This window comes from Microcebus murinus, chromosome 4 (genome assembly GCF_040939455.1).
Source record: "Microcebus murinus isolate Inina chromosome 4, M.murinus_Inina_mat1.0, whole genome shotgun sequence".
NCBI lineage: Eukaryota > Metazoa > Chordata > Mammalia > Primates > Cheirogaleidae > Microcebus > Microcebus murinus.
In genome coordinates this window covers 37359361-37382039 of record NC_134107.1, presented here as the reverse complement: position 1 = coordinate 37382039, position 22679 = coordinate 37359361, and the positions used below count along the sequence as shown (strand labels likewise).

The 22679-nt window shown below is 35.2% G+C and overlaps 1 protein-coding gene across 3 annotated transcripts; it reads right to left on the bottom strand.

Moving 5' to 3' along the window:
- Positions 1-1650: 1650 nt before the first annotated feature.
- Positions 1651-22511, bottom strand: CCDC34 (coiled-coil domain containing 34). 3 transcript variants are annotated; one of them, XM_012744647.3, is made up of 6 exons: positions 22081-22511; positions 19289-19427; positions 12241-12348; positions 4248-4406; positions 3556-3697; positions 1651-1878 (listed from the first exon to the last, which is right to left on the bottom strand). In XM_012744647.3, the coding sequence occupies exons 1-6, from the start codon at positions 22410-22412 to the stop codon at positions 1664-1666; spliced, it is 1095 nt and encodes a 364-aa protein (XP_012600101.3). In that variant the 5' UTR covers positions 22413-22511; the 3' UTR covers positions 1651-1663. The 3 variants fall into 3 exon arrangements, with proteins under 3 accessions (XP_012600101.3, XP_075858195.1, XP_075858196.1); XM_076002080.1 differs by having other exon boundaries at positions 19289-19424; XM_076002081.1 differs by lacking the exons at positions 1651-1878; positions 3556-3697 and having other exon boundaries at positions 4247-4401.
- Between the last annotated feature and the right edge of the window lie 168 nt (positions 22512-22679).

Genomic DNA, 22679 nt, shown 5'->3' with positions numbered 1-22679 from the left:
CTACCCTGGAAAATTCTCCCTTCTCTCTGAATTTCCTTAAGTAGACTGACCATCTGGAAGTTTGACTGGTTCTAAGTATGGGCAGGCCTCTAAACCTCAGCCATATTTTGACCCAATAAACCCTACTGACTCCTAATAATCTATTCTCTGCTTAGAGTTAATTCTCCTGGATTTCTGATGACATGAATACCCTTGAAAGATTCTGTTGTTTCTTTGTGTTGACAAACACCACTGTGCATGACCAGGAACTTGGCACATGACCCACCTTATCTAACAGCAACAAGTAATATATCCTAAATGGGAATCACTTTTAAATGAGCTCACTGATCTTTATATTGTCACAATAAATTTTCATTTCTTGACCATCCCCTAAAATAAGATATAGACTTTAAAAACACTTTTAACAAAAAGTGCTAAATGCTATTTTGGTAATCATTTGAACTACTATCCTTAAAATGTATTTATTAATAAGACCTATAATTTCCATCTCAATAAAATATCATTTAACATTTTTAATATTAAAATATAATACACTGATAATCCTAATTTCAAAACTAGCAACCTAATTACAATTAATGTAGAAGTATTTTTATGAAGTGACCAAAACAGTAGTGTCTCAAGAATACTTTGTAAGATCTAGAGTATAAAACAATGTTTTTAAATTTGCCTTTAAAAATCCCAACCCTCCTTTCTTTATTGCAAAACACGCCTCCAGTTAGGTAATTTTAAAATATCTATACAGGAAAAAATATAACAAAAGCCATCAACAAAGACTGTTTTTGATAACTCTAGGATTCTAACCCATTTAAGATTCTTCTAGGAGTTACCGTGTTTCCCCGAAAATAAGAGAGGGTCTTATATTTATTTTTCCTCAAGAAGACCCCCTAGGGCTAATTTTCAGGGGATGTATTATGTTTTTTAAGTACGGTATAACAATTTACATTTATTCAAATACAGTTAAGTCATCTTCTTCTGGAACATCATCATAACTCTCCAAACCCCGAATTCCATCCTGAATTTCTTGCGACTCTATTTCCTTTAGAACCATTAGCCCCAATCTCTCATGTCAAGCAATAGAGCTCTCATTGGGCAGATGAGAAGGGCTGCTCATCTTTACCGCTCCACGACGAAATGCTTGGGTTGTATAGATACACTGCGTAGCCATGCCCATCACTAGGTCTTATTTTTGGGTTAGGGCTTATATTGTGCAAATGCTTAGAAATCCTGCTAGGGCTTATTTTATGGGTAGGTCTTATTTTCGGGGAAACACAGTATCTCAGGCATGCAGTTTAGAAATGCTTATTTGAACAAATTAATCTTTTTAAGTTAATAAAGATAAACTAATAACAGAGTATGAAAGAACACAGGAAAAATTGTTGGTTTTATTATAGTTTTAATACAAGCTAAATACAAACACAATTGTTACAAATTCAGTCACTTATTCTGCAAAACAATATGCCAAGATTAACTTTGAAAGGTTAAAAAAAACCAAAAAGTAGAAATATCTTCCTCAGTTAACTCTAAGGACTCCATAAACAAATGCAAAAATTAGTACCTGTCAATAATCACATTGAATACTGAGTCACTGATTGAACGATAAAAAATAATTTCTGATTTTAAAATTAAATAGCTCCAAATAAAAACATGCTATTTCCCACATATGCTATCTTTGTATTTTACACAGAGTTCCAAGGCAGAGATTGCTTCTGGCTTTATGAATTACCAGAGATGATGATTTGTGTGGCTGACTTATCACAGGTCTTTTACTCTTTTTTCCTGATAGTTCCTTAGCTTCTTTGGGAGGGGGCATATGAACTGGTTTCCACGGAATTGGATTATAAAAGGCTGGTTCTGGATAGGAATTTCCACTGTAAAAACCTAAAATTATTGAAAAATCAGAACAAAATATGAAAAAAAACTTCTTGAGATCAAAGAAACCACTTAATTTTTAAATTCTTAGAAAAATGATAAAATGTCAAATGGAAAAATATCACTGACAAACCAATTTGACTCACTTAAAACTTGAACTCTTGAATATTTTCAAAGAAAAAACACTTTCTAAACACTGTAAATATTACAGTAAAAATTAAAGCATAAATGATAATTCTAAGAATTCAAATAATGTTAATGTTAAAACCTATATAAACTCTTAGAAAAATTTTACTAAGAGATTAATTTTAGAACTCTTAAATTGAACAAAATCTTCATTTTCTTAACCCAGTCTAAGAAACTACTGATTGTGTCCTGGCTTCCCCTTTTCAGACACTAAAGTTTACAGAAAAAAAATTTTTCATATGTAGCTAATCAAGATTCTTGTTAAAATCACAAAAATTCTCAATCACTGTCACTCAAATTAATAAGATTTCACAATATTACTGTAATTTTGATTGCTCATTATGGAGCATTGTTCTACTGATGCATTTGAAGTGTTTAAAGAGCTCTGATGCCTGACGTCTAATAACCATGTGAAGTAAGAACCTTTTGCAAATCATCTCCAAATCCTTCTGTTACTAGAGGTACAGAAATTCCTTTATTTCATTAATTATAAAAATGATATAAGCATGAAGAATAGAGACTTAAGAGAAAAACAGCATTTACACACAAATATGCTGCTTGTTAGACTTAAACTCATTAAAAAATGAAAAAATTAATAAAACAACCTATTATGTTAGCAATTAACTTCTAGTCAACATGCGTATTCCCACCTACAGTTTTAACTTCACCACCCAATCATTAGGTTAAAACCACTGCTTATTATTCCTTTTCTTCAAACAAGAAACAAACAAAAAAAGCGGGCCACACGCTCAGTAGCTGGAACGATGACCTCTGTGACATATGAGGGAGGACTAATCCCGACAGCAGGAATGTGTCTTTCAGACAGTGGCAACCCACTTTGCATAGATATGTCAACACACACTTCACCAAGATGGTCAAAACAAAGTCTGGAATATGTTCTATTGTGTGAACAAAACAGAATAGGAGTATTTTTAATAATAAATCACTTAAACAAGTGAAGGCGGCTGTCAGCAAGGTATGACCTTCCAACATGAAGCACAAAGAAAAACATGCATTGCCATTTATAATCAGACCAAGCCTAAAGGCCAAGTGGTTTTTTCGTCTGGTTGATGTGCCGTCTAGTATTCTACTCACAGAAGTAATATGCTAAAGACATGGGAAGCTCTGCCTTAGAGAGGGTTGGAAGGAGGGGAGGCAAAATAACCCCTTAAATATATCCTGATTAAGGCTTTATCATCCAAGAAATGTAAGAGAACTTTACTTATTCCTTAATGTTAGAAATCATTACTTTAAAGCATAAGTTTGCCGTTCTGCAACTACTGCTTTTAAGAAATACATATATCTGATTTATGGAGAACGACAATAAATTTGTACTGTCTCCATAGGTACAGAGTATGTTATAATATAATCTTCCAGAAAATAGTAATTTAAAAGATAAATGATTTTTACCAATTGCTATTTCTGTCAAAAGGAAACAAAATGTATAATATTTGCTTTTGCAAACCATATTTATCTAAGCCGCATAACATAAAAACCAACCTGTAAGTTTTCCATTGGCATAACCATAGCTCTTTGCAGCTGGACGAGGTTTATTTTTTGCATTTTCCAACCATTCCTTAAACTTTTTTTCTGCTATTTCCTTTTTCTCCTGTAATTCAGCTTGCCGTTGTTTTTCTTTTTCCTTAAAATGACATGACCAAAGAATTTCCAGGGATATTCTGTAACTAAACATTCCATTCAAATTCTACTGAATGTTTTTCCCAGTAGCTTCCCATCCCAATAGCTTACTGGCCATTTGCTGAATCATATTTTTGTAATATGACTACAAAACTGAACATGATTAGAGATGTGATAGTAAGGTGTCTACCTTTGAAGAATAATAAGACACATCAAACCCACAAAGAAAAAAGTGATTTGCTGTCTTAAAAGAACAGTAATTTATAATATGGTAATAAGACTTTGCATAAAAGTATATCAAAAAATATTTAAAAGGAATAACAAGTTTTGAATCTGACTGAAGTATCAACAGGCTGATTAATATTTTTCAACCTGAAAAAACCACAAATACACATTCATTTTTGAAGCTTAAACACAGCATAATAGAATAGAGATAGCTTAATTTATTTAATGATAAGACAGTGTGAATTTTCTATTAGATACTTTTAAAAATATAGTTGGCACATATGAATACCAAAGCCATGTATTCTAAATGGTCATTTTAAGATAAATACCTTTTCTTTCTTCTTCTTCTCACATTCTTCAGCATTTTTTTTCTTTAACCATTCTTGATATTTTTCTTTTGCTTTCTCTTGCAAATGTTCTTTCTCCAGTTCCTTTGCTGCTTTTTCCTCCATTTCTTTATTAATTTTTTGTTTTCTTTCTTTTCTTTTCTTAGAAAAAGTAAGGGAATATTAATTGGAACATCTATAGTTACCCTTACCTAAGGAAGGACTGTTATATACAGTAATTTTGTAAACTTCAGTTATTTCTTAAAATAGGTAATATCATAGTGGTTTTCATAATGTGGTTTATGAAAATATATAACATATCTACAATCAACTGTTCAATGTCAGTCTACCTGTTGGGCTGTAAGTTTCATGAGGGCAGTGACAAAGACCTTGCTCACCAACATATACTCAGAGCCTGGGATAGTGCTGAGTAAAGACCAGGTGCTCACTAAAGATTTGTTGACTATATTAGTGGTTAAAAATGATAATCTATCTGTTAGACTTTCCTGAATCTTAATATTTTTCAATGAATATTTAACCTTATGCTAAAATAGGAGCCACATACATATGTATTTCCTGGACTGTTTGCCAATATGAACCCTTGTATAAATCTTCACCATCAGTGAGTGACAGGACAAATGAATAAAGCCCATTCATTACTATATATAAGAGCACATTCAGGCAAATCTCTAGCTATATAATTCTTATATAAACTACAGAGTGGCAAACTAAGGCCTGAAGGTATAATGTGGACCATCAGCCACCCTGTATTTGTAAATGAAGTTTTATGGGAATGTGGCCATACTTATTTGTTTACATATTTATTGTTTATGGATGAAATATCCTTAAATATGTGATAGAATCTACCAGTGAAGCTATAACAGGCTGGAGTTTTTTTAAGTTTGGGAAAAGTTTTTTTAAGCTGGGAAAATTTTTAAGTTTGAATTGTTTTTACAGTGGAAGGCTATTCAGACACTATTTCTTCTCGAATTCGTTTTGGGAAATGACGTTTTAAGGAGTTTTGACATTTCATTTAAAATGTAGAATTTATTGGAATTGAATTGTTTTTATCTTTCTCTCATTTTGATGTGTGATCTGTAGTGACCTGCCACTCACCATCTCTATGACCTTAGGCAAATCACTTACCCTTTATGTGCCTTAGTTTCCTCTTTGTAAAATGGGACAGTAATAGTATCTACCTCATTTTGTGATTCTAAGAATTAACTGACAGTACATACATATAAAGTATGTAGAATAGTAGTAACAAGCATAGTTAGCATTCAATGACTGTTAGCTGCTATAATTGAAACTACTGTAAGAACTAGATGATGCCTTGTTTCTGAAGTCATGGAGGAGAGTCATGAATCACAGAGATTGAGCAAGATATGCTCCAAGATCCTTTTTAAATTTGTACATTTTCTGACAGTATGAAGTAGATAAAATCCAGTATTGTTCCAATGGCTATTGAGTTCTTAGCATGAAAGAATTTTTCATAGCTATTGGCTGCCCAGCAAGAAGGAAATAACAGCAACTTGGATAGCAGCTTGGATAATTACTTGGGCTTTGATTTTTAAGACCTGCCTTTCCTGCATAGCACTGGACATATATTGTATGTACCCCATGTTTGTTAGTTGGGTGTTAATTGAATGCTATCTTAAAGTATTCTACAAGATACTTTCAAGGAAAGAATTTATTTTCTTGGCTAATATTTTTTGCCTCAAGAAGGGTGATATATATGGCATTTGTATTGCATACACTTTTTATGCCTTTCAGATTAGTTTCTAAACCTTTGATAGCAATGTCATGGGTTATTTAGCATTTAGCTGTGTTGGCAGATTATCTTTTGAGTAAGAAGGAAAAAACACTGAGTTATAGTCTATGTCAGGGATCAATAATTTATTTCTGTAAAGGGCCAGTTAGTGAATATTTAAAAAAAAAAGAGAGAGAAAGAAATAATACTGTGGCATATTTTAAAAGTATCAAATCCTACATAAATTATTTTACAAAATAGAGAAAATGGGAACACATCCAAGTTCATTTTAAGAGCCCAGCATTATTCTGATATCAAAACCAGGCATGGAAATTACAAAATAATATCAGAAACAAGGTAAGATAACTTCCCTTATCACCAAAAACATGAAATACTTAGAAATACACTTAACATAAGATGTATAATACTGCTATATTTTGAAAACTAAAAAACATCACTGAGAGAAATTAAACAAAACATAAATTAAAACAAAAACTATGTTTATAGATTTAAATTTGATATTATGATAGCAATTTTCTCCAAAATGATCTATGTATTTACATTTAACACAATCCCAACAATACCAAGCAATGTTAGAGCAGGCATTATTAGGGAAATTGATAAGCTGATTCTAAATTATATATGAAAAGATACGGAGTAACTAAAATAAGTTTGAAAAAGAATAAAAAAAGTTAGAGGATTTACACTATCTGATTTCAAGAATTATAAATTCAAGAACTATAAAACTATAGTAACAAGTTAATGTGGTACTGGCATAGGATAGGAATCAATAGAACAGAACAGAGTCCAGAAACAGACCCACACATGTATGGTTAATTGATTTTAAACAAAGATGCGAAGGTAATCTAATAGGGAAAGTATCATCTTTTCGACAGTGTTGGGAGCCGGGCGCAGTGGGATGCCTACAATCCCAGCTGTTCAGGAGGCTGAGGTGAAAGGATAGCTTGAACTCAGAAGTTCGAGGCCAGCCTGGACAACATATCGAGACCTCATCTCAAAAAAATAAAATCAGTGTTGGGACAACTGTAAGTCCCATATGCCAACAAGCGAACCTTGACTCTCAATGCATATAGTATTTTAAAATTAACTCAAAATAAACACACAGGCAAAGCTAAAGTTATAAAACTTCTAGAAGAAAACTACAGAGAATAGTTTTACACCCTTGGGGGTAGGAAAATGTTTTTTAAACAGGACCCAAAATACACAGACTATTTTAAAAGATGAAATATGGAACTTCATCAAAATTTAAAACTTCTTTAAAAAGTACCATTAAGAAAAATTACATGGAAGGAAATATTTGTAATATATATATCTGACAAGGGACTTGCAGCCTAAATATATAAGGAATTCTTATATCTTAATAATAATAAGTCATACAACCCCTCCAAAAAAATGGGCAAAAAACCTAAACCATCATAAACAAAGCCAAACCAGCCAACAACATAAGAGATGGATATGTGGTTAATTAAGTGTTATGGACTGAATTGTTTCCCTCCCCCAACAAATTCCTATGTTGAAGCCCTAACCCCCAATGTGACTATATTTGGAAATAAGATCTTTAAAAAGGTAATGGAATTTAAATGAGGTCATCATGGGGGGGGAATCACAATCTAATAGGACTAATGTAGTTATAAGAGGAAGAGACACCAGGGATGTGTATGCACAGAGTAAAAGTCCTGTGATAATACCAAAAAACAGCCATCTGCAAGCCAAGGAGAGAGGCCTCAGGAGAAGCCAAACAGACACCTTCATCTTGATTTCCAGTCTCCAGAACTGTGAGAAAATAAATTTCAGTTGTTTAAACCACCCAGTCTGGTATTTTGTTATGGCAGTCTAGAAGACTAGTACAACAAGCTTATGAAAAGATGCTAAACATCATTAGATCTCTGGGAAATAAAAGTTATACCAACAATGGCATACTACTCCCTACTCACTAGAAGGCCTTAAAATGAAAAAAACAAAAACAAAAACAAAACTGACAATATCAAGTTTGGCAAAGATGTGAAGCAATTGGAACTTTGAACGATAGCCATAGGAATGTCAAATGGTACAAGAAAAAGTTTGGCAATTTCTTATAAAGTTAAACACATATTATAGCTATATTATACATAGCTAGCAATTTAGCTCCTACCTAGGCATTTACTCAAGAGAAATGAAAACAAATGTCCACAAAAAGACTTGTAAATGAGTGGTCATAGTTTTATTCATAATACTCCCAAACTGAAAACAACCTAATTGTCCATCAACTAGTGAATAAACAAACAATTTGTGGTATTCCACAGAACACCACTTAGCAATAAAAGGAAATCAATAATGCACGAAATATCAGGATAAATTTAAAAATAAAAGAAGATGAACACCAAAGAGTATATATTCTATCATTTCATTTTTATAAAATTCTAGAAAAGGCAACTCTAATCTACAGGTACAGAAAGTAGATTAGTGGTTTTCTTGGAGCTGGGGATGTTTGTGGGCAGGGAGTGGGGGTGAATGAAAAGGGGCACAAGAAAACTTCCTGGAGTGAAGAAAATGTTCCATATCTTGACTGTGGTGCTGGTCAGCTACATGAGTACCTAAGTTTGCCAAAGTCATCAAACTTAAAAATAGATGTATTTTATTATATGCAAATTATAGCTCACTGAAATTAATTTTAAAAAATCAGACAGACTCTCTATAGGATTTAAACTAAAGATGAGAAAACAGAATGCCTTCAGCTAGCAAAAGGAGAAGGGAGCAGTGGCTCAGAATAGTTGCTACTGCTGAGGGAGAAGTCAGCCACTATGTGGCCTCAGATTTTTTGGCATGCTACTTCCACACCACACAGAGCACAACAATAAGTCTTCCTTTATTTTAAGATGGTGCCCTGAGAAAACCTTAGTTTCTTACAACTAAAGGAAACTAACAAATCAAATGGCTACTTAAAGTTTTTGAATTTCTATTTTGGTTCATCCAATAGTGCCTGGCACATAGTAAATGCTAAGTAAACATGTTATCAATCATACACCTTGTTGATCTGAATTAATTTTTTACACAAAAAATCAGTTGTATTCCAAGAATTAAATAATTGTATTTAAAAATAATTTTTAAAACACTGTAAATAAGGCCCTTTTATAAAATATGTAATAAGACACTGTAAAAACAAATCTAGAAAATAAATCAGTATGGCAACACAAATATAAGAGTATCAGTGGAGATAAGCCATTTATTTTAAAGGCGTCTACAATTTACAGTCATATTACAAGAAACTAGCTTTGCTAATGGATACATAAATTCTTTTTGTCTGATTTTTTTGATAGAACACAGTGAAAACGACTTAGAGAAAATAGCAGCCATAGATATGGCTAAAATGTGAATGAAGCTGGAGGCAGGGGAGGACCACACACCATGAAATGTAAACAGAGGAGAAAAAAAGCTAGATGCCAGACAAGAAGAGAAGAACCAGGAGAGCAGTCTTCACAAACAGAGGTAAATGTAACTAAGGCTGAAATAAGAAATCTGATAGTTTTTAAAGGAAAAAAAAATCAGAGTAATCAATTATTCCTTAGCATGCACAAATGTTCTGCAGAACAGGTAAATTTAACTTCTCAGGGTTTGTTTTTGAACTATTCTCAACCTTATGGAATCCTGCCTTCCATAATTGGTGATTTACATCAGGGCACTTCTCTACAAAAGAAAGAATTTTTTTTCTCAAATAATTGGATTAGGTCTACCACCACTAATTAAAACAGTGAATATATCATCTCTCAGCAGTCTCTTACATTGTTAGACAAACAACAACTATGTTTGACTGGCATGGAAAAATTAGCTTAATGGAGTTAGAAGATAAGACAGGTTTTTAGAGGAGAGAGCAAATTATTCTGTACATGTAAGACGATTTTGTTTTATAGTTCTAAATTTCAAAAGAGTATTAATCAAAGTTTTATAATGGTTACATAGACTTATTTTGATTTTGGCATTTATTCACAAAGAGTTCTTTCTTATTATATTATGAGATGAAGCAAACTTAAAAATAATCAAAATAACTGACTTCTAAAGTAAGGAACAAATACATTTATGGTTAAAACATACACACACCCTTAACCAATTTCCTTCTTATAATACCTGGATAAAGAAGGCTAAGTCATCTTCAATTTACTGAAATTATTTACTTGGTACTCTTATTAACACTACTGGGCATTAGTTTCAACAATAAAGACAAAAAATTAGAATTAAATATTTACAACTCTGTCCTACAATTTAAACATGTGTTTAAATTTATAAAATTAGATTACAATAAAAGCAGTACTATCTAAATATGTAAAAACACAACAGAAGACAAATTGATAAAAAAATAAGTATTTTAAAAATTTCTAATATGTGATTCAATACAAGAATATATTAAAATTTAAAGGAAAAACATTCATTAATTCACTTAATTAATGAATACTTACTATATACAAAGCCTTACACTAGATCTTGTAATGAATAAAAAGTAATATAAAAGGCCGGGCGCTGTGGCTCACGCCTGTAATCCTAGCTCTTGGGAGGCCGAGGCGGGCGGATTGCTCAAGGTCAGGAGTTCAAAACCAGCCTGAGCAAGAGCGAGACCCCGTCTCTACTATAAATAGAAAGAAATTAATTGGCCAACTGATATATATATAAAAAATTGGCCGGGCATGGTGGCGCATGCCTGTAGTCCCAGCTACCTGGGAGGCTGAGGCAGAAGGATCACTCGAGCCCAGGAGTTTGAGGTTGCTGTGAGCTAGGCTGACGCCACGGCACTCACTCTAGCCTAGGCAAGAAAGCGAGACTCTGTCTCAAAAAAAAAAAAAAAAAAAAAAAAAAGTAATATAAAAAATATTTCCTGTTCTTACGGATCTTAAAATTATAATGGAAATGAAACTTCATATATAATGCAACATAATAGATACACATAATATGTATATTTTATACATAATACACATAATATGTATGTGTAATACACATAATATATATATTTAATAAAGGCAGCATATGATAAAGTGTCATAAAAGTGATATAAATTGAACAAGGATCTCTAGCATGTGATCAGCGAATCCTTCATGCAGGAAATGATTTGAGTTGAATGATGAAAGGTAGGGTGGAGGATGTGATGGGATTCCATGTTAATATGAAATATCATATACAAAAATAAGGAACTAAGAAACAGTAAGAAAGAAAGTATTCTCAAAATTTCCCATGAACACATATTCCTAGGGGCTGGAAGCATAGCCCAAAGCTCAAGATTTCTATGAAAACTCATTTTTATCTTAAAAATAAAAAATACAAAATTTATGTTTTACGCCCATTACATATCTGTGCTTGTTTTAATATAAAAACGTAACATTTTTCCTCTCAAAATTTTTCAGGAAAACTAATACTCCAAGAAGATGGGCCATGATTACCCCATGTGTGCTCCCAAAAGAAACCCAGTAAGAAGCAATAGCATGGCATAAAGGAAACTATAGGTGGGAGACACGCCTGAAATGGAAGTCTGGCTTCCAGAGTAGAAGGTCTTTAACTAGCCAGGTTGAGCTGTTAAAACCTTATTCAGAAAACAGTGGGGAACCACGAAAAATATTTTTTAAATTGGGGAATGACATTTAGATTTCTTCAGCGAAATTAGTCTGGCAGAAACATAGAGGATGCATTCATCTATTCAGCAAATATTTTTCCCTTATGGAGCTTACATTCCAGTATGGGGAAGTAAACAGTAAATAAGCTGAAAGACGTAATTAGACCACTTGGGAAGAGATCACAAACAGGGGAAGAGTCATTGTAAAGAAAAGGAGGGAATGATCAAGAACATCAGAAGAATTCTGATAATGCCTAGGTTACTGAGAAGATAGCAGAACTATTAATAAAAACAGAAATAAGGAGTTAAGAGAATGGCTCTATGAAGGAGAAATGGCAAAAAATGGGTTGTTTTAGATTTGCAGACTTGGAGGTGCCCACCACTAGGCTTCAGAAGGTCAGGTCTAGAAATACAGACTTGGCAACTGCCTGCAGGCAGGTCTCAGTGGAAGCCACATGAGGGAAAAGAAAAGTAGAGGGAGCAAAGGGCAGAAGACAGAGAAATGTCCACAAGAGTAGGGAGGAAAAAAAAAAAAGTCGGAGGAGAAAGAATCTAAGAGAAATATTTTTAAAGACCTAGGTAATGAGGGGTAATGGGAAGACTTTGCAAACGAGATGTCAATATGTTTGTGCATTTCTTTTTCCTCTCCTTACCTGCTCATTCTTTTTCTGAACCCATTCCTTATGCTTTTCTTCAGCAATTATCTTTCTTTTTTCACGTTCTTCCATTTCTTTTCTCTTTTCTAGTTGTTGATTTAATTCCTATGGATTTTATTTAAACAAAAGGCAACATTTAATGGAAGTACCCAAATCACATATTTCAAAAAAGGCTGAGGTTAACCAAATTAAACAAGAATATAGTTTCCTGTAGAGGTCATATACCACTAGTGACAATAACTTACTTAAGTAACTAGTCTATGATGAAAGAAAGCATTGGTAAGAAGCATAAGTCATTTTTTAGAAATGTACAAGTAATTGCTTGGCAGCAAAACACTAGTTTCTTAGACTAAACTGCAGCTAAATTACCCTCATTGAAATCAACTTTCCCACACATAAATTTTGGCATCACTGTAAGCTATTGGCAGAAGCTCAAGAGAATTGCAACTTTTTTTACAGTTATAAAAAGCTTCCAGATTCTTAATGAAGATAAAGGATAGGAATTAAATAATCCCTAAATTAAAAATTTAATTCAGAGTTACACCAAAGAAGAAATGTAAAGAAGCCGTTCAATTTTCCTTAGGGAAAAAAAGAATCCAGAGTTTTTTACTGATTTTATAGCTGCTGGAGTATAAAACAAAACCACATTCATATCCCAGATTATTTAACAGCCTTGCTGTCACTCGAATCTACACGTTTGGGCATTTCCTCAGGAGAAAGAATGTGGAAGGTATGGCCAAATAAAACTACAAGCTGAACGCTACCACTCTGTCATTCATCAGTTAAATTAATGCATTATTTGAGAATGCTGTTCAAACCAGACTTTGCTAGGACTCTACAACCACAATTGCTGGTTATTTTTTTTTCTCTCTTTAGATACTAATAATCAGATACCTATCTTCTTCCATTGGTCCTCACTCCTCCTCCCCATCCCTCTTTCCCAAAGATCTACCTACCTAGGCATGGGTGTATGTGGGAAAGACCATTTTCCAGCTCTCAGACCAAAATTCAAGTGTTTTAAATGAAAATAAAACTTGACAACAAGAACATGTATTTTGCACTTTAGAATGACTGGTCGCCGGCTATCTGTCTTCCACAACCTCTCATCCTAAATTTCTGCTGCATAAAAAATAGCTGCCCTCACTCTCAGAAAGTCTTCCAACTTTTAAACACTATACCCCCAAAAGCAAATATCCATTTTGGCTTCAAAGATTCTTCACTACCTCTGCAGCTGTTATTCCTTGATTACTGATTCAATACACTTTTAGGGTATACCTACCACAGAGCTAGCAAGAACTGAGATATAAATATGAAATCCCAGAAATCTCTGATCTAACCTGATCCCCTATTACACCAAGGAATTAAGTGTTACATTGTACATTATTGCATATGTTCAGAGAAGGAAAGGGAAGAGAAGACCAGGAAGAAATAGTGTGGACCACAGTAGTTAGAAATGAGCACCAGATAAGGAACAGTAAGGACAAATTTGGACAAATTATGGTTGGCAAATTTTAGTTAATGTTGATGAAAGAAGGGTCAAAAATTATCTAGAAAATGCTATCACTGACCAAAATAGTGCTCTTATCTCAGGATGTCTATTCAAGTAATTTGCCAACCCAGAATATACATCATATTCTGAGATAGAACTCTCCCTTCCAAGGCTGGCTCTTCTTAGAATTTCCTACCCTGAATGACTCAGCTGTTTACCACCAAGGCAATCCTCTTCCTGGACACAGCTGGAGTATTCTCTCGAAAAGGCCCCTATGTGGTCTTCTGAATTTCATCATTGAATTTCAATAGGATTATACCAATTTTCCCATAAACACTTGATTATGGAAAATCAAAATCCAAAGAGGATCCTAAACACACATTTCTATTTCAATAGGTTTTGACTACTTTCAAAGAATATTTTATCACTGAAGGTAACAATCAGAAAAACTAACAATTTTGAGTTTCACCAACTCTACGTCCTGCCCTATTAGTAGTTCATTAAAGGCCAATGAATGAAATCCCCAAAGGTAGAATGGTGAAAAAAACAAAAGGCACTAGGACTATTCACAAACTAGATAACTTTTATAATTTAGAATAGATTATATTAAAATGTTAAAGCAAATGTTAAAAATTAGAATTGGATCATATAGAATTTAAGGCAGTTGGCTAATGAATTATTTCAAATAATAAAAAGATAAATAAAATTTAAAAGACTTACAACACCAATATGCTAGTTTTTCATAATATTAACGTTCAATGTTTACCATATTTATCATTTCAATAATAGTTATAAATGTTTAAAATTTTGTAAGTGGGTAATTTTAATGGGTTAGAATAATTTTTCAATTCAGTCCCACAAAGATGTCTGAGACAAATCTAAATGTCTATTGCTGAAATCAAATTTATGAGTGGGGATGATCTTTTTAATGATCCAACTAGCCTATAACTTTTCCTTTAAATTTTAAAGGAAGAAAATTAAAAAGTCAGAGTAAATTAAAAATTAAATACTAAGTCTGATACATTTGTATATATCTGATATAAAAATATATTTCTAAAATACATCTTGATATTGTGGGAAAAGCACTTGAATTAGAAATCAAAAGAACTAGGTTCCAGTTCCAGTTCTGCCACTGACTGAAATCTTGGCAAAGTTACTTCTCTGGCCTTCATGCTTTTTTAGCTTTAATAGGGATCTGAGATGAACTATTCCTTATGGTTAAAAATTTGTACTTTTAATGATATGGTTTGTAAACAAATTAGAGAATACAGTAAATGAGGACAGAAAAATTAGGAAAGCATGACTTAGAAAATAAAACAAAAGGAAAGGCAAGAAAAGAACATGAATACCATAACAGCTCAAAATCAGCTTATAGTAAGTTGAGTAGTTGGTGTTTACGAGTAACGTAAAAAACAGATTTCTCACTTATAAATGAATATTTTAAAAATCTACTGTACTAAATAATGGAATTAGTAAAGTTAAAACTTGAGGTTGAGGTCTGAGGTCTCGAAAATACATACTAGTTCTGAAAATAAATGAAAGAGCTTTAACAAGGCTATGAATGGGAATGACATAAATAATACCAATAAAAACAAAGACAGCTAACTTTATACTTTGTTTCATTTAATCCTTACACAAATGTGACATAGGTATTATTTTATCCTTCTTGTGCAAATGAGAAAATTGGAAATATAAAATTTTAAATAACTTGCCTAAGATGGCCCAGCAAGTAAAAAGGCTGGAACTAGGGCTTTTATTAAGCCTGCCAGACTACCAAACCATAAGGTCTTTCTTAAGCCACGTGCTCTGCTAACAAGAAATAAGAATGTCAGCCTCGCAGTGCATTTTCTAGGAATAAATCTGTATTCTAGAGTACAAAGTATCATGCAATAAGGAAACAGCAAAATGTACTGATTTGCACAATCATTTGAATCATGCCAAGCCTTCTGAACATGTGACTGCATACCTGGTTAGAAAAACATCAGAGAAATAACTAGTTTCAAAACTGATATGGAAAATTTATTCTAAGACAGATCATGAAGGGCAAAACTTTAGTTTTCAGGATTTTTATAGCAACACAATTATGAAGACTAGAATAAACTGAAACAGCAAACAATAGTGAGCCAGTTAACTACATTTTAACATATATTTAATAGATCTTAAATATACTTTAATAATATTAGACAAGCATTTTTAAAAGAAGTTATGAGAAACAGGGTCTCATTGTCGCCAAGTCTGGAGTGCAATGGTGTGATGACAGCTCACTGTAACCCTGAACTCCCGGGCATCAAGTGGTTTTCCTACCTCAGCCTCCCGAGTGGCTGGGATTATAGATGTGCATCACCACACCCAGCTAAGATTTTTATTTTTTGTAGAGATAGGGTCTCGCTATGTTGCCCAGGCTGGTGTCAAATTCCCGATCTCAAGCAATCCTCTAGCCTCAGCTCCCAAAGTGCTGGGATTACAAGCATGAGCCAATGTACCCTGACTATAAAAATATTTAATGACAAAGAAATATATTAATAATGTAACAGGCAGGAAAAAAGCAGGTTACAAAAGAGTTTCATGCTATTTAATTAGAAACAAGAAGAATCCCTCACTATTCAAATCTATTTGATTTCTGGTTTGGATAAGAATAATTCACCTCCTTCGTTAAAATATATTCCTAAATATTTAATTTTCTTTGATCCTATCGTGAAAGGTGTTGCATCTTTGATAGGAAATGATGATAAAAGAAACTGTAGAAGATGGAAACAGATGGAAAACCCTACCATGCTCATGGATTGGAAGAATCAATATTGTTAAAAATGTCCATACCACCCTAAAGTGACCTACAGAGTTAATGCAACCCCTATCAAAATACCATCAGCCTTCCTTACAGATCTAGAAAAAATAATTCTATGTTTCGTATGGAACCAGAGAAGACCTCGGATAGCCAAAGCAATCTTAAGCAGAAAGAACAAATTGGGAGGCATCAGTCTACCAGACTTCAAGCTTTACTATAAAACTATAGTAACTAAAGGCCAGGCGCGGTGGCTCATGCCTGTAATCATAGCTCTCTGGGAGGCTGAGGCGAGAGGATTGCTCAAGGTCAGGAGTCCGAAACCAGTCTGGGCAAGAGCGAGACCCTGTCTCTACTAAAAATAGAAAGAAATTAATAGGCCAACTAAAATATATAGAAAAAAAAATTAGCCAGGCATGGTGGCGCATGCCTGTAGTCCCAGCTACTTGGGAGGCTGAAGCAAAAGGATTGCTTGAGCCCAGGAGTTTGAGGTTGCTGTGAGCTAGGCTGATGCCACAGCACTCTAGCCTGGGCAACAGAGTGAGAATCTGCCTCAAAAACAAACAAACAAACAAAAAAAACTATAGTAACCAAAACAGCATTGTACTGGGACAAGAAGAGAGACATAGACCTTTGGAATAAGACTGAAAACCCAAATATAAAAAATCCTCAGATTGCCATCTACTGTTTGACAAAGCAGACAAAAATATACATTGGGGAAAAGAATCTCTATTCAATAAATGGTGCTGGGAAAACTGGATAACTGCATGCAGAAAACTGAAACGGGATCCCACCTCTCACCTCTCACAAAAATCAACTCACCATGGATAACAGACTTAAAGCTAAGGCATGAAATCTTAAGAATTCTGGAACAAAATGTCGGGAAAACTCTTACAGACATCAGCTTAGGCAAAGAATTTATGAAGAAGACACCCAAAGCAATCATAGCAGCAATAAAAATAAATAAATGGGACCTGATTAAAAAGCTTCTGCACAGCCAAGGAAACTATCATTAAAGCAAATATGCAACCTACAGAATGGGAGAAAATATTTGCATGCTACTCATCCCATTAAGGGCTGATAACAAGAATCTATATAGAACTTAAGAAAATTAACAAGAAAAAAATCAAACAACCCCATCAATAAATGGGCAAAGGACAGGAACTAAAACTTTTCAAAAGAAGACAGAATAAAGGCCAGCAAACATATGAAAAAGTGCTCAACATCTCTTAATCATCAGGGAAATGCAAATCAAAACCACGATGAGATATTACCTAACTCCAGTAAGAATGGCCTTTATCAAAAAGTCCCAAAACAACAAATGCTGGTGTGGATGTGGAGAGACTGGAACATTCTTACACTGCTGGTGGGACTGCAAATTAGTACAGCCCCTGTGGAAAGTAATTTGGAGATATCTCAAAGAGCTAAAAACAGAAATACCATTTGATCCAGCAATCCCACTACTAGGCATCTACCCAAAGGAAAAAAAGACATTTTATAATAAAGATATCTGCACTCGAATGTTTATAGCAGCACAATTCACAACTGCAAACACGTGGAAACAACCCAAGTATCCATCAACACATGAGTGGGTTAATAAAATGTTGTATATGTATACCATGGAATACTACTCAAAAAAACAATGGTGAACTAGCACCTCTGATGTTATCCTGGATAGAGGTTGATGTTATCCTGGATAGAGGTTGATGTTATCCTGGATAGAGGTTGATGTTATCCTGGATAGAGGTTGAGCCCATACTGCAAAGTGAGATATCACAAGAATGGAAAAACCAGCACCACATGCACTTGCCATGAAATTGGTACTAAGCAACACTAAGGTGCTAACATGGCAGTAATATTCACTGGGTGCCGGTCAGGTGGGAGGCAGGTGGCGGGGGTAGGTAAACTCACAACTAATGGATGCAGAGCAAGCTATGTGGGGGACAGGTAAGCTTGTAGCCCTGGCTTGGGAGAGGCCAAGGCATTATATGTAATCAAAATGTTTGTACCTCTACAATAGTCTGAAATTAAAAAAAAAAAAAAGAATTCAGATAGTGAGTTTGAAGGATACCAAATTATCTAAATTTATTTGGTTGCTAAGTTCTGAATAGCAAATAGGAAGAGTTCAAAGAATGAGGGATTCATTTGAAAATACATCTAAAACTATTTGTCTTTTGAGTTTGTACAGCAAAAGTTCAAAAAGAGAATCGCACACATGGAAATGTCCATACGTAAGAAAGGGAGGCACAGAGAAACTGACCTAAAAGAGCAGCAGATTCCCATTGTCACCACCTACTCCAGGGAACATTCTCTTTGAGTGATATAAGATGGTAGACTCCTGCTCTACTTTAATTTTTGTTAAAAAATTAAAAATTTTACTGTGTATGTGTATACAGTTGAATTTGCCTTAATTATATGTACATATGCTACAGCTCCATTGTATATATACATTTGTACATTTTAATTTTTAAATAATTTAGATAGAAGAAAATCTGGAAAGCTACATGCCATAATATTAACATTGGTTATCTTCTGATGGTGAAATTAGAAATTTTAATTTTCTTAATAAACTTAGCTGTATTTTCTGCATGCTCTTAGAATGAACATATATTATTTCTATTAATAAGAGTTACTAAATTTGATATAGCAAACCAACACAAACAAATGCAAAAAAAACTGTTTTCAGGGATAATAACACTAACATTTTAATTTACAACAGCAGCTCTACTTTGTGAGCTCATGGATTAAATAAAAAGAACACTGTGTAGTTTTACCTCTAGAGCTTTCTGTTGCAGCCGGTCACGTTCTTCTTTTTCTTTGCCAACAAACCACACCTCCCATGGTGTCAGACTGCTTTCTGGTAGGCGCACCTGCTTCTGTTCTTCTTGGATATCTTCTGATTCAACCTCACTGCTACAAAATAGAGGCTACTATGACACTTGTACACAAAGCTCTTTTCCTTACCAGTCAAAAGCACTTAACTGTACAGTGAAAGCAAAATTTAACAATGTACATACAATATAGTGATTCTTACAAATATATATAAATTATGTATACCTATGAAAGATCATGAAAAGGAATTACAATATCTGAATTAGTTTATCCATCAAACTGCCTCTGAATTCCTTCATCTTCTAAACGCACATTATTAAAAGCCCATTGGGATAACCCACACTCAATCCATTTGCCTCAATGCCAAGCCAACAATTTTTTATTCCTAAAAATCTTATCTGGACAACTAATTACTAATTACAACACATAATCCTAATCAGATCCTGGAGCAGACATTTCCCTTTCCCTCCATTAAATAGTTTAGGAACAAATGTATATACACAGAGAGAATGATGAAGTAAATGTGTTAACAATTAGGGACTATGGGTGAAGGGGGAACAGTTGTTCTTCATGTTCTCTTTTCAACTTTTCTTTCTGTAAATTTGAAATTTTTCAGAAACAAAAAGCCACTAAAAAAATATAGCTCTTCTCTTCTTTAGCATTTAGGTTGATTCCCTTTTGCCAATCTTTAGGGTATATACAACTCTCCAGTCTGGTTACTCCTACCACAGTCTCCATCTGAGGCAGGTGAAGGATGGAGAAAATCCCATGCAGCTCTAGCTCCACAGAGGATTACTCGCAGCCCAGAACAATGGCTGGGCTATATTACTCAGGCTGCCTGCTCTCCTCCTCCTATGACCTCTAAGCTGTCCAGGACACCAACTAAAGGTCAAAAATAGGGAAGAGGAATGAGGAAATTTTCTAAAAATTTATTTTTTCTGACAGGAAGTGCTAAGTTTTTTGAAGTTTGAATATAATCACTCTATCTGTTCTCTAGGAAGTGGGAAATAAGCATTCATACAGCACACATTTATTGAGTACCTCATAAGCTGATACTTGCCACACACAAGGCCTGCTAACTCCTACATTCTCTTTCCAAACTCATATCCTAGCTATTCCTTTGATTCATAGGGACTGAAATGTGGTAATGAAGGCAGCCTTAGGTGTCACCAGCTCATTCAGGCTTTGGATAAGTGAGATACAGATGTCTGGCTCCTCCCCTGGCAGGCTCCATTTGGTTAGGGCTTTGGATCTTGGAAGCTAATGCAAGGTCTCAGTAGCTGAGCTGTAGCTTTGATGGCCATTTATTTATTCCTCAGGCTACTAACCTACATCCACACTGCTTAGTCCTGTTGATTATGCTTAGAAGGTATTTCTCAAAGCCTTGAAATTTATTTTAAATACCTTTCAGACCAACTCAATCCTGAAGAATCCCAACAAAGGCCCAGATGAAAATGGACTACTAAAACCGTAACTCTACCATTAAATTCTACTATCAGGTTGATGAGAGAAGGCCCGTTTTTGTTGCTACAACCAGTGTGGACAAGTGGCTTGGTTGGTTTACTCTTTCTGATCTTCATTCTCACTAATGTACTTACTTTTACTTCTCATACTTAATAGACTCACTCTCGTAACCAGGTATATGGGTCACTTTATATAGTTCCATATTCCATTCACTCACTATGGGAAAGAGTGCCTTATACTGAAGGGGGCTGTTTTGCTACTTACACATAAAATATGGGGTCTCTGGCTTGTATTCTTAGCACTATCCCTTATACAGCTTGGCAATCAGAAACTTGTAAATGCTTTCTGAAGAAAATGTATAAGTCTATCCCAGAATGGACCTGCATTACTAGGCCTATCTCAAGAGGTATTCATGCAGGGATAGGCCTTTTGCTCATATTTCTATATACTCAATACTAGGCATGTAGAACCTGATGCACACATCTCTGTGCTAGGCCCAGGTCTGCTAATAACTAGGTACATGCCTTAGAGTCAGACTTTTCTGAGCCATGGTTTTGTTATCTGTAAAAGAAGTAGATTGATCTAGGCTTTCATTCCATGAGAGCAGAGACCATATCTATCTTGTTATTGGTCCCCAGTACTGAGACTAATATGTGGCACAAAATAAACGTTTGCTAAGTGAATATAGAAATAAATATATTAAGATGGTTTTAATGACATCTATTCCACTCTAAGTTCGTTCTCTGATCATACCCAATATTGTCTTTGCATGCTGAGGTTAAGGTTGCTAACCTCTGTGCTTCAGCTCTTTATGACATAAAGTGATGTGCTTACTACAAACGACTTCACTAACAATCTGTAGATTTTTTTCAAAATAGCTACAGATACTACTAAGGTGCAGTAAACCACATTTTAGTGTTAACGTTTTGGACAAGGGTTCTGGAGTCGACAATCTGGCTTTTAAGGATTCATCAAGCTTCTGAAATAGTAGCAAAGTTTTGTGTATTGGGGACTACGTGAGTTTTCCTGGGAAGTGAGATTGTAGCAACCATCACATCTCAAGAAAAGGATTAAGAGTCATAGAAAAACTGCTGTCATTTGTAAGAATTTGCCCAGACTCTTCATGTGCAAAAAAGGCGCCTTGGGATGCAGGTGCCTGCGCAGTCTTTGAGATGCAAGACAGGATAGTGTTTGGCCCGCAGAAGAAGGTGCTTAGAAGGGCCTAAGAAATGTTGAAAAGGGTTGTATCGGCCCGGCGGCCTCGGTTTACCTGGCGCACCCCTGTAACTCCATTCTTCTCAGGCTTGCCACCTTGACCTCTGAGTCACAGGCATCTTCGTCCACGTCTTCCCCATCCTCCTCGCCCCCATAGTCCTTGTCAAAAGGGAAGCTCTGGTGGCCGAGGGGAGACAACAATGACATGGTGGAATTGCTGCAGCTGAGCGGCGGCGGCGAGCATACCACCTCCTGCCCTTCCCCCCGGGCGCCTGTCATGAGGACGGAGAAGGAGCGCGAAGAGGGCCGAGACCTGGGTCTGCAGTCGGCGGAGAACCAGGTGTAGGGAGAGGGAGAAGTAGCCCTCCACCGCCCCGCCGCCCACATCGGGCCCGCCAAGTTCAAACTGGCGGAGCCGCGGCGGGGACGCGCTCTCCCAGCAGACCCCGCGCGCACCGAGCTTGGCCAATACGGGCCTGCCCAGACTCCGCGTTGCCGTGGCGACGCGTGGACGCCGCGAGAGGGCTTTGTCTGGGCCTGCGCGGCGTGGCTTCCTCAGTCCAGGCCTCCCTTGGTCGGGCCTTCCTCGTCTCTAGGAGGCATTTATCTGCTGCGGGTGAGTTTGTTTCATTCCGCACCACCCTTTGCCACGGG